At 35.9% G+C, this 12,872-nt stretch overlaps 1 protein-coding gene across 2 annotated transcripts in view; it reads right to left on the bottom strand.

Annotated features, from left to right (window-relative positions):
• HLTF (helicase like transcription factor) overlaps positions 1–12,872 on the bottom strand; it is a 62,611-nt gene that overhangs the window by 36,980 nt on the left and 12,759 nt on the right. For both annotated transcript variants that reach the window (XM_006063126.4, XM_006063127.4), the window contains exons 4-9: positions 11,544–11,677; positions 10,912–11,009; positions 9,373–9,447; positions 9,017–9,208; positions 5,918–6,013; positions 11–86 (exon numbers count right to left, since the gene is read on the bottom strand). In XM_006063126.4, the coding sequence (XP_006063188.2) occupies positions 11–86; positions 5,918–6,013; positions 9,017–9,208; positions 9,373–9,447; positions 10,912–11,009; positions 11,544–11,677 (671 nt within the window). The remainder of the gene's footprint in view (positions 1–10; positions 87–5,917; positions 6,014–9,016; positions 9,209–9,372; positions 9,448–10,911; positions 11,010–11,543; positions 11,678–12,872) is intronic.

The following is a 12,872-nucleotide window of genomic DNA, read 5'->3' as shown; positions in this document are numbered from 1 at the left end:
TAAGGTTTACCTTTGATTAGTCCAGCTGCCTTTTCACTGGTATTGTTTCCTCCAAGTTCCATAGATTCATCGTAAACATTACATTCCTAGATGAAAAGGCATATTTCTTACATAGTACTGCTGTCAGTTTTAAATAAACTTAAAAATATATCCTATTTTATACTACTTTACTTTACACAATAAAGACTACTAAAATGGCTACCCTATTCTGGAGCAATGTAAGGAGGTACATTAAGAGGAAAAATGTACAAATTGAAAAAAAATTTTAACAGGTATCTAAAAAAAGAAAACTAGTCTGTCTCAACGTTTTCAAAAGAAATAACAAAAAAGCAAAATTCAATTATAAATGGCATATTACTGTGAGAAACAGTCACGAATGAAATTTACTTCAAAATTAAAAGGAATTCTAACACTAGAAACTTTCAAACCCAAGAGTCCCTTCTCAACAGATAACAGATCTATAATGAAGCTAAGCTGCCATTGACATCCTTTTTTTCTCTGTAATTCCTAGAGTGGATAGATCCAATAGTCAGGTATCAGAGTACCTCCTCCCTTGCTCTATCAGGGATTTTCCTGCCAACTCTTTGTTCTTTTCCCTTTCTGTTTCTTTGTTTCAAAAATCCATCTATGTGAGCACAAAAACTTCTATAAAAGCAAACTTTTATTCTTCTCTGTGAAAGTATTTTCAACTGAATCTACTAGAGCAAGGTTCCTCCAATCTTAATTCTAGACTTGATTCTGTATAAAGGAATGACAAATAAAATTGGGTTTCATTAAATGAATTCTTTCAGTTTAAAAAGAAAGGTAGGTATATTGTGAAAGGAAGATCATTATTTTGAATCAAAACCTCAGAATGGGTTCAAGATTAGATAGCAGGAGTACAATGTAATTTTTACCTATAATTAAGGCCAATAAAAGATTTTATTTTATTTTTTAAAAGACAAGTTTAAACATTATATAAAATTCCACTAGAGTTTACATTTCTCTAAAAATGTGGCTGAAAAGAAAATCCATCCCCTTAAAACAGTATGAGTCTAAATAAATTAAAAATCTAAGATATACCATATTTAGAAATATGTGACTAGAAATTAGATAATTTTTAAAAGTATTAGCTCCAAGAAACAGATGTTAAAAATGCCTTTAGTCAAGACATCCTACCCAGTCTTCCTCAGTAATCAGCACAATCACTTATATTAAATAGCATGCAGAAATAATTTAAAAATTTATCTATAAAATAAAGGATGTCCTTTACATTATTCTTTTCACATTCAATGACTTTGCTCAGCAAGCCTTTTCTTCATGAAGTTCAAAAAAAATGTACATATAAAGTCTAACCTATCAAATACAATGCTCCAATCTCATGGAATTTAACATTTCACTCTGTAACTTTGCAATATCCAAATCTATCTGACATAATGAAATTTCTGTTACAGTAAATGCCTTGCTGGAAATCACATTCTTAGTCTCAATTTCAACTAATGTAGCAAACAAAATATCCTAAAGCCTTTCTACTACATAACACGTTAAATGCATGGCTGATCTTAAGGGGAAAAAAAGAATGCCTTACTGTTAAACAGGTAATTAACAATGAAGTTCTAAGTAGTCTTAGGTACTACTTTTCAGTTTTAATAACTAAAATGTAGGGGGAAAAAAAGGTAAAAAGCACTGGAATATTCAGGGTAGGGGACTGAATCTTACATGTTATTACCATAGTTAAACTCCCAATAAAAGTATAAAGAGGAAATGCAACTAAGCTTAGAAATTAGGAAAATGGAAAATTAATAAACAGCGGTAGGAAACTGATATGCAGCATCTTTGAAAACTAAAAAATCAGAAGAACAGCAGCAGTAGAAAAGTCGAAAAGAAAAAACAGTTTGCATATACACTGTACTTAAATTATTCCTATTTTAAGTTCTTTGGACTTTTAGCTGAGAATGAAGAACAACCATTTCATTCTAATACCACTTATTTGCCTTATAAACTAATTATTTATTAATTCTTCAGTTCAGTTCAGTCACTCAGTCGTGTCCGACTCTAGCAACCCCATGGACCGCAGCACGCCAGGCCTCCCTGTCCAACACCAACTACCAGAGTTTACCCAAACTCATGTCCATTGAGTCGGTCCATCTCATCCTCTGTCGTCCCCTTCTCCTCCTGCCCTCAATCTTTCCCAGCATCAGGGTCTTTTCAAATGAGTCAGCTCTTTGCCATCGGGTGGCAAAAGTATTGGAGTTTCAGCTTCAACATCAGTCCTTCCAATGAACACCCAGGACTGATCTCCTTTAGTAAGGACTGGTGGGATCTCCTTGCAGTCCATGGGACTCTCAAGAGTCTTCTCCAACACTACATTTCAAAAGCATCAATTCTTCAGCACTCAGCTTTCCTTATAGTCCAACTCTCATATCCATACATGACTACTGGAAAAACCACAGCCTTGACTAGATGCAACTTTGTTGACAAAGTAATGTCTCTGCTTTTTAATACGCTGTCTAGGTTGGTCATAACTTTCTTTCCAAGGAGTTAAGCGTCTTTTAATTTCATAGCTGCAATCACCATCTGCAATGATTTTGGAGCCCAAGAAAATAAAGTCAGCCACTGTTTCCACTGTTTCCTCACTGATTTGCTATGAAGTGGTGGGACTGGATGCCATGATCTTAGTTTTCTGAATGTTGAGATTTAAGCCAACTTTTTCACTCTCCACTTTCATCAAGAGGCTCTTTAGTTCTTCTTCACTTTCTGCCATAAGGGTGGTGTCATCTGCATATCTGAGGTTATTGATATTTCTCCCGGCAATCTTGATTCCAGCTTGTGCTTCATTCAGCCCAGCATTTCACATGATGTACTCTGCATATAAGTTAAATAAGCAGGGTGACAATATTCAGCCTTGACGTACTCCTTTCCCTATTTGGAACCAGTCTGTTGTTCCATGTCCAGTTCTAACTGTTGCTTCCTGACCTGCATACAAATTTCTCAAGAGGCAGGTCAGGTGGTCTGGTATTCCCATCTCTTTCAGATTTTTCCACAGTTTATTGTGATCCACACAGTCAGAGGCTTTGGCATAGTCAATAAAGCAGAAATAGATGTTTTTCTGGAACTCTCTTGCTTTTTCAATGATTCAGCGGATGTTGGCAATTTGATCTCTGGTTCCTCTGCCTTTTCTAAAACCAGCTTGAACATCTGCAAGTTCACGGTTCACGTATTGCTGAAGTCTGGCTTGCAGAATTTTAAGCATTACTTTACTAGCATGTGAGATGAGTGCAATTGTGCAATAGTTTGAGCATTCTTTGGCATTGCCTTTCTTTGGGATTCGAATGAAAACTGAACTTTTCCAGTCCTGTGGCCACTGCTGAGTTTTCCAAATTTGCTGGCATAGTGAGTGCAGCACTTTCATAGCATCATCTTTCAGGATTTGAAATAGCTCAACTGGAATTCCATCACCTCCACTAGCTTTGTTTGTAGTGATGCTTCCTAAGGCCCACTGGACTTCACGTTCCAGGATGTCTGGCTCTAGGTGAGTGGTCACACCATTGTGATTATCTGGGTTGTGAAGATCTTTTTTTTACAGTTCTTCTGTGTATTCTTGCCACCTCTTCTTAATATCTTCTGCTTCTGTTAGGTCCATACCATTTCTGTCCTTTATTGAGCCCATCTTTGCATGAAATGTTCCCTTGGTATCTCCAATTTTCTTGAAGAGATCTCTAGTCTTTCCCATTCTATTGTTTTCCTCTATTTCTTTGCATTGATTGCAGAGGAAGGCTTTCTTATCTCTTCTTGCTATTCTTTGAAACTCTGCATTCAAATGGGTATATCTTTCCTTTTCTTTTCCTTTTCGCTTCTCTTCTTTTCACAGCTATTTGTAAGGCCTCCTCAGACAGCCATTTTGCTTTTTTGCATTTCTTTTTCTTGGGGATGGTCTTGCTCCTATAGAATGTCATGAACCTCCATCCATAGTTCATCAGGCACTCTGTCTATCAGATCTAGTCCCTTAAATCTATTTCTCACTTCCCCTGTATAATCATAAGGGATTTGATTTAGGCCACACCTGAATGGTCTAGTGGTTTTCCCCACTGTCTTCAATTTCAGTCTGAATTTGGCAATAAGGAGTTCATGATCTGAGCCACAGTCAGCTCTCAGTCTTGTTTTTGCTGACTGTATAGAGCTTCTCCATCTTTGGTTGCAAAGAATAGAATCAATCTGATATTGGTGTTGACCATCTGGTGATGTCCATGTGTCGAGTCTTCTCTTGTTTTGTTGGCAGTGTGCTCTCTTAGCAGAATCTATTAGCCTTTGCCCTGCTTCATTCTGTACTCCAAGGCCAAATCTGCCTGTTATTCCAGGTGTTTCTTGACTTCCTACTTTTGCATTCCAGTCTCCTATAATGAAAAGGACATCTTTTTTGGGTTTTACTTCTAAAAGGTCTTGTGGGTCTTCATAGAACCATTCAGCTTCAGCTTCTTCAGCATTACTGGTTGGGGCATAGACTTGGATTACCATGATATTGAATGGTTTGCCTTGGAAACGAACAAGATCATTGTGTCGTTTTTTAGATTGCATCCAAGTACTGCAATGGCACCCCACTCCAATACTCTTGCCTGGAAAATCCCATGGATGGAGGAGCCTGGTAGGCTGCAGTCCATGGGGTCGCGAAGAGTCGGATACAACTGAGCAACTTCGCTTTCACTTTTCACTTTCATGCACTGCAGGAGGAAATGGCAACCCACTCCAGTGTTCTTGCCTGGAGAATCCCAGGGACAGCAGGGCCTGGTGGGCTGCCATCTATGGGGTCACACAGAGTCGGACACAACTGAAGCGACTTAGCAGCAGCAGCAAGTACTGCATTCCGGACTCTTTTGTTGACTATGATGGGTACTCCATTTCTTCTAAGGGATTCCTTCCCACAGTAGTAGATATAATGGTCATCTGAGTTAAATTTACCCATTCCAGTCCATCTTAGTTCGCTGATTCCTAGAACGCTGACATTCACTCTTGCCATCTCCTGTTTGACCACTTCCAATTTGCCTTGGTTCATGAACCTAACATTCCAGGTTCCTATGCAATATTGCTCTTTACAACAACGGACCTTGCTTCTATCACCAATCACACCCACAAACAGGTTTTGTTTTTGCTTTGGCTCCATCTCTTCATTCTTTCTGGAGTTATTTCTCCACTGATATCCAGTAGCATATTGGGCACCTACCAACCTGGGGAGTTCATCTTTCAGTGTCCTATCTTTTTGGCTTTTCATACTAGTCATGGGTTCTCAAGGCAAGAATACTGAAGTGGTTCTGAATATAAATATATTATGTGTATGTACACTATATATAAAAATATACATAAGTTAAGTATCAAGAATAGTCACCCATATGCTCATCAATAGGACAGAATTATCACTATTAACATTTTGACACATACAGTATGTGTGACTACACTTAAGACATATACAAATATGTATTTACAAATGAAGATTCAAATTCTATAGAAGATGTACCTGGCCTCTTTTTTTTAACTAAAAAAGACCATGAAAGTATTCTTCAAAAATAGGATTTTATAGTTGGATAATAAGTTAATTCTCATCTTATTGAAAGGTATTGCTTTTCTGTGTTTAAAATAATGCTGTGACAATAAAGCTGTATTTTTCTCTTTGGAATAAATACATTTCTGATAACTTCTTCAGACAGTTTTTTTGAAATGGCATTACTGAGTCAAAGATTATAAATGCTTTTAATGCTTCTGACACATATTACAAACTGACTTCAAAATGTAGTATCAACTTTCACTCTCATCAGCAATATACAAGGCCATTCATCATACCTCTAAAAATTGGGTATTATCAACTTTTTGCCAATAAGTTTTTAATGACAAAATTTAAGTTTTACAATAAACCAGAGAGTTTAGGAAAAAAACACTAATACTTTACCTTCTTCAGTTGATTTTTCTTAATTCTTTCAACAGGAAGAGACTTGCCATCATGGAAGTTGGTGAGAATCACTGCAATGGCTGTCAGAGTTTTGCCCTATAAAATGTTTTACAAAGAAAAAAGGTCAGATTCTGAAACCCAGATGACCAGAAAACATTTCAAAACCAATTTTTAAATAAAGTAAGAAAATATCAAACAGCATTTAGGGCCACAGAAGTGTGCTGATTATTATGCTAAATAATATACATATTAATGAAGTTATTTCACTGATTACATTAGGAAATGTCTTACCATTCCGTATTACTGGGAGTTATTAAATAATTTACTCTAAAACACTATAAGCATCTTTGAGAAATGTTATTTTATTGAACAACTGCCATTTAAATTTTCACATTTAACCCTGAACTAATAACTTTATCATGACACCACAACTATTTACCTGACACATAATTCAAAGCTAACTTAAAATGATTAGTAATTCCAGTATGAACATAAGGTCATTATTTTATTAAACTTAATTTAATTTCAAAACTTAAAGGCTGTATCTTACCAATAGAGCATAAACGACAAGATACTTCTTTTGTATTTTTTAAAAGAAATATAAAAATTTTCATTATTTTCCACTATTTAGCTGAATTTATAGTGAGCAACACAGAAATAAATCTCAAGTTGGAAGCAGTGTAAAGCAGCCATTTTCAAAGTGTGGTCCATAGCTCCTAGAAGTACCCCTAGGACTCTTTCAGGAGTGTGTACAGTCAAAAATATTTTGATATTACTCAAACTTTGTGTTGGATATTTGTAGTAATTCCACAAAATGCAATGGTGGGCAAAGCTGCTGCTGCCTTAGCATGAAACAAAGCAGTTGACACTGTACTATACCAGGAGTCATCGTATTTCTAACTAACACATATAGTAAAAAGAAAAAAAATGTTTTACTTTAAGAATGCTCTTGATAAAGCAGTACACATTCATTTTACCAAATCTCACCTCTTAAGTATGGATCTTTTAACTATTCTTGTAATAAGATGGGAAGAACACAAAATACTTCTTTTCCATACCAAAACATGAATGTTATCTAGAGAAAAATCACTTGAGACTGAATTGCAGCTCAACTAATTACCACACATCATTTCCAAGTATCACCATTTTAACTTGAAAGAATGACTGACAACTAGTTATTTATGATTGAGCGTAGACATTTTCTTGAAAAATGAATAAAGTGGGCCTATGAACAAAGTAAGCCTATCAATTCCAAAGGAAAAAACTGACAATGTTTGTGGTTAATGATAAAATTTGAGCTTTTAAGCAAAATTTATATTAGAAAACTTGTATCAACACCATAAGCATAGAAGCTTCCCAAATGTAAATGCCTTTCTAATAAGATCAGAATACCCATGAACATAAAATTTTTTATATTATATAATGAAATGTATCAACATTTGGCAGATCTGTGTAACTCAGGGAACCAATATATTCCAAATGAGCAATACCTAATGTTACAAAATCATGCATGGGTAAAATATCCATGCAATGTGCAAGCTACACCAATGAATTTTAACAGACTACAAAAAGTTCACTGACATGATATTTAATTTTTACATTATCGGAATTTCCCTGACAGTCTAGGGGTTAAGGCTCTGCACTCCCAGTGTAGTGAGCACAGGTTCAATCCCTGGTTGGGGAACTAAGATCCTGCATGTCACATGGCACAGCCAAAAAGAAAAGTTCCACATTATAACTATTAACCTTTAATAGGGATTTCACTGGTGGTCTGGTGGTTAAGAATCCACTTTCCAATGCAGTGGATGTGGATTCGAGCCCTGGCTGAGGAACTAAGACCCCAAAGGCTCAGGGGGATCTAGGCCCATGCCCCACAACTACAGAGCCCATATATATATAGAAATTATATATAATGCCACAACTACCACTACTAGACAGAAGCCCACAAGCTGTAACACTGGAGTGGGTAGCCTATCCCTTCTCCAGTGGATCTTCCCGACCCAAGAATCAAACCGGGGTCTCCTGCATTGCACGTGGATTCTTTACCTGCTGAGCTACCAGGGAGGCCCTTTAATAAACTAACACTTGCTTAATTTGATGTTCTGGCAAAGAAGATCTAGTTATCCAAAAAAACTGCTAAAGTACACCTCTTTCAAATACATATCTATGTGAGGACTAATCTTCTCTGTACATCTCAATGAAAACAACAGAATGAATGAAAAAACAGGTACAAGAAATCAGCTATCAACTATTAAGCTACACATTAAAGAGACTTGCAAAAATGTAAAACAATGCCAGTTTTCTCATCAAAACTGTTTTTGTTTTGGAGTGCACTTTTCACTGAAAAATATGCTGGTTCTATTAGCAAGTAATGAGTTAAAATGAAAAATTTATTTTATTATCAAAACCAAAAAGTATAAAAACTGCTGATGTAACAAATCATATCTTTCCTTTAATAAAACCTATAAAAGATAAGCAATCTTAAATTTCAAAAGAAATTGAGAAACATGTTTATATCATTATTGCCAATTATTTTAATTGTACCTTGGGCAAACAAGCCAAAAGAAAGAAAAAGAAGAAAAATTCAGCATTATTTTAAGTAAAAACCATAGGAAAAACTACATTCTACACTAACAGTGATATCTATTCCCATACTGGCACCAATATATTCCCATCTCTATCTACTTTAAGACTACTTCATATAAATCTTAAGTTACTGAACTTCCCTTATGCCCAGAGGAGAAGAGCCTGCCTGGAAATGCATGGGACACAGGTTCAATCCCTGGACCAGAGAGATGGCACATGCAGCAGGCTTAGCTAAGCACTACTAAGTCTGTGCTCTGAAGTCCACAAGCTGCAACTACGTAGCCTGTGTGCTGCAATTACTGAAGCCCCTGAGCTCTGGAGCCTGGGTTCCACTACAGGAGAAGCCACTACAATGAGAAGCCTGCTCACTTCAACTGGAGAGTAGCCCTTGCTCACCACAAGAGAAAGCCTGTGTGCAGCAATAAAGAACCAGTGAAGTCAAATAAATAAAGTTAAAAAAAAAATCTTAGTTAAAAAATAAAATGTTATTAACTTAATAAAAAATGTAATTACCAAACCCATATCATCAGCTAAAATTCCTCCATGAACATTTTCTGGTCGGTCCTTTTCAGAAAAATTTGTTATTGTGTTATAGTATAAGTCACTTCGCTGTTCCCAGAATGGCGGAAGTTCTTCACTGTTTTCCCGTGAAACCATCCAAGCTAGAGCTTGTTTTTGATGTGGAAGCAATGGTGTTTCAATAGCCTATAAGAAATGTCATAAACAGAAATATAGTAAGTCCTTTCTTATAATAAACCCCACAAAGAATCTGGAAAACAGTTGATCTTCTGATAAAAAAAAAAAAGTATACATTAATACTACATTTTAAAATTTCGAATAGTTTTAGATAGAAAATACTGGCTCAGTACCTCAGCTGGTTCCATTTCCTGAGTTTTATCATCTTCTTTTAAATCTTCAAACAATTTGTCAAACTCAGTCTTAAGCTACCATAAACAGCAACAAGAAACACAGTGAAACAAACCAATTAATAACTGCACTTAATTCAGAGACTTCAAGTCATTTAACTAAAAGAGTTGCATACCAAAAGGTACATAAAATATATTAATTCTTTGAGATACTACACTGCTCTATTATAGTTGAAAAAATATAGGCTGTAGTTTGAAGTCCTGGGTTTCAGTCACAGCTCTGTCACAAATAAACCTTTATATAACTTTGGGCAAGACATTTAACTTATATGGCCCTGTATCTTATTACTGCAAAACAAACAGAATGAACTAGATTTAGAGTGTATCTAAGGTTCCTTCTGCCATTGAAATTCTATGATTCTACTAGCTGTATTCAAACCATTTTAGCAGATCCTATCAGGTATATTTGACTTTTTCAAGTAAATGACATTACATTGATTAATACTATAATCAGAAACTTGCTATGTGCAACAAAATATTACAATAATTTCAATCTTAATGCTAATTTAGTTGGTTCTTTAAACTGATCTTGTCCCAATTTATAGTAACATATATGTGTTATAATTACTTTTGTAAATTAGCAAATAAATACAGAGCATCAGTCCAGAAGAAACCATGCCAAGTCTAAAAGTAAGGAGAAGCAATCTGGGGTTTACCCACCAGACACAGGCTCAAGCCCTTCTAACAATGAACAGAGAAAACACACTAACTACCTTAGAATATAAAAAGGCTAACACTGGTGAGTAGACACAAAAATTTTTTTTAATGTAATTGTGTAATTGGAAGATTGATTTCACTATTTTATATCCATTTTCCCCCAAACTGCTGCTGCTGCTAAGTCGCTTCAGTCGTGTCCGACTCTGTGCGACCCCAGAGACTGCAGCCCACCAGGTTCCGCCGTCCCTGGGATTCTCCAGGCAAGAACACTGGAGTGGGTTGCCATTGCCTTCTCCAGTTCCCCCAAACTAAATCAATGTAATTCCCTGGTGGCTTTGACGGTAAAGTGTCTGCCTGCAATGTGGGAGATCCAGGTTCGATCCCTGGGTTGGGAAGATCCCCTGGAGAAGGAAATGGCAACCCACTCCAAGTACTCTTGCCTAGAAAATTCCATGGATGGAGGAGCCTGCTGGGCTATAGTCCATGGGATCACAAAGAGTCAGACACGACTGAGCGACTTCACATACTTCACATAACCCAATATAATAGTATCCTGGATCACAAAGTAGAGAAAAGTAAGAAAAAGACTAAGGCCTAAGATTCGGAACTAGTTTTTTTTAGCACTGAATTTGCAATCTTACTGAAGGAATAAGTTTCAAGCTTCAATTTTTTAAAAATTATGGACACTTAAAATTTTTCAAGTAATACAAAAACATCAAAACATAAATCACTAACACTAGCACATGCATACTTATCTCATTTTTAAGCATCAATCTTCAACATTTAAAATTCACTTTCAGGTTACAAAATTTTAAAAAAGAACACCTGTTCAGTTGTCATCTGTACTGCAGTATGAACTGGCATACTGTAGCTTGGTCCAGCTCTTCCAGAGCCCCAACCACTTTCCAAACTGAACCCTAAAGCTGTAATTTACAAAATGAAAAGAATACAAAATTATCTTTTAGTAAATTGTTCTTAAAGCTTGTCTAATAAGCTGAATTAAAACTTTCCTTAATACACATTTTAAACATTTTAAAGGTAAATTTCTTAGGTCATTCAAAAAAATACATTAAAAGAATTGCACATGATTTGAACTTTTGAAACACAAATAATACTTTTTCATTCTCTATTAGGAAATTCTTTTTGTCTATTACTTATTAAAAAGAATGTTTAAAATCAGGGATTTCCAGGTATTATCACTGGGGGAAATCTGGGGAGGGCCCTCCCTATACATTCTTCTGTGTATGTGTGCAACCTCCTATGAATCTATTGTTACTTCAAAATAAAGAAAAAAATTCAGGGATGTCCTTAAAAATAGTCCTAAAAAAGAACTTGGAGGCTTCAGCAATAATTAATTTAGTCAACCAAACTCAAAACTATTACTTAAGAGAATAAATGTTTTATAATTCTGGCATCTTACAGTATCAAAATAATAGTATATTAAACCCTAAACTTACATTTTGGTGCAGGTCCCAATTTAAATCCATGTTTCTTTAACTCATCTAAAACTGCTTTTCTATTTTCTTCTTTTCCCCAAAATGTCATTTGCAGAGGCATGGTAAAAGTATTGTTTGCACCAAAAGGAACTACCCTATTATAATTAAGGGAAAAAAACGAGAAGTTAGTAGAGTTATTTTTTTACATTTAATTTTAAGTCCCATTAAGAATCATGTTAAATAACTGTCACATGCAAATTTTACACGGAAGTAAAACAGAAAGAGGTTGTGGAGGACAGAGAAGCCTGGAGTGCTACAGTCCACGGGGTTGCAGAGTTGGACATGAATTAGCAACTGATCAATAACAACAAAAAGGAACTAACTGGGCAGACTAGCAAGAAAAAGAACACGGAGGAGGACCAACAATGAGAAGGAAAGGGCAATTTTTAGGATCAGAATACCAGAAGAAACTAAGATGGGATAAAAGTGTTTAAATACATAAGATAACCTATTACCAAGGTTGTAAGATAAGTAAAATAGTAAGTTTACTTGAGACAGTAGAGCTTTCACTAACAGAACCACTGAGTGTAGCAACTCAATCTGAGAAAATGGGGAATGATTTCAAAGAATTATTTCTGATTTAGGATTCACTGAAAGTTTACTCTCAACATCCAAAAAACCTGAGAAAGGAAATGAACTGAAAAAGGAGAAAACAAGTAAACAAGTGAGAAGACACTGCTAAGTATTTATCTTCCAAACTCACCTTTAAATATTCTAAACAATCTACACTAAAATTTAGATCATAAATACAAATGCATATAAAATATAACCAAGGACACTGAATTTTAAAAAAGAAACAGGTGGTAAAACTAAGAAGGGATATGCCTAATTAATGCAACAGCTACTACCTGCTGCTGCTGCTGCTGCTAAGTCACTTCAGTCGTGTCCGACTCTGTGCGACTCCATAGACAGCATCTCACCAGGCTCCCCCGCCCCTGGGATTCTCCAGGCAAGAACACTGGAGTGGGTTGCCATTTCCTTCTCCAATGCATGAAAGTGAAAAGTGAAAGAAGTCGCTCAGTCGTATCCGACTCTTAGCGACCCCATGGACTGCAGCCTACTGGGCTCCTCTGTCCATGGGATTTTCCAGGCAAGAGTACTGGAGTGGGGTGCCATTGCCTTCTCCGACTACCTAGCTCCAGTCAAATGATGTCAAGTGGAAATGAGTATCCTGCATTACCAGATCTTCCATTTATCAAGAGAAAACTTTGTAAATAATGTTTTATAATTAGGGAAAAAATAATATGCATAAAATGCAGAATGTCCAGATATTTTAATACTGGAAATAAC

The sequence above is a fragment of the Bubalus bubalis genome, chromosome 1 (genome assembly GCF_019923935.1).
Source record: "Bubalus bubalis isolate 160015118507 breed Murrah chromosome 1, NDDB_SH_1, whole genome shotgun sequence".
NCBI lineage: Eukaryota > Metazoa > Chordata > Mammalia > Artiodactyla > Bovidae > Bubalus > Bubalus bubalis.
The sequence above is the reverse complement of the archived record's forward strand: the minus strand, read 5'-3'. Positions and strand labels throughout refer to the sequence as shown.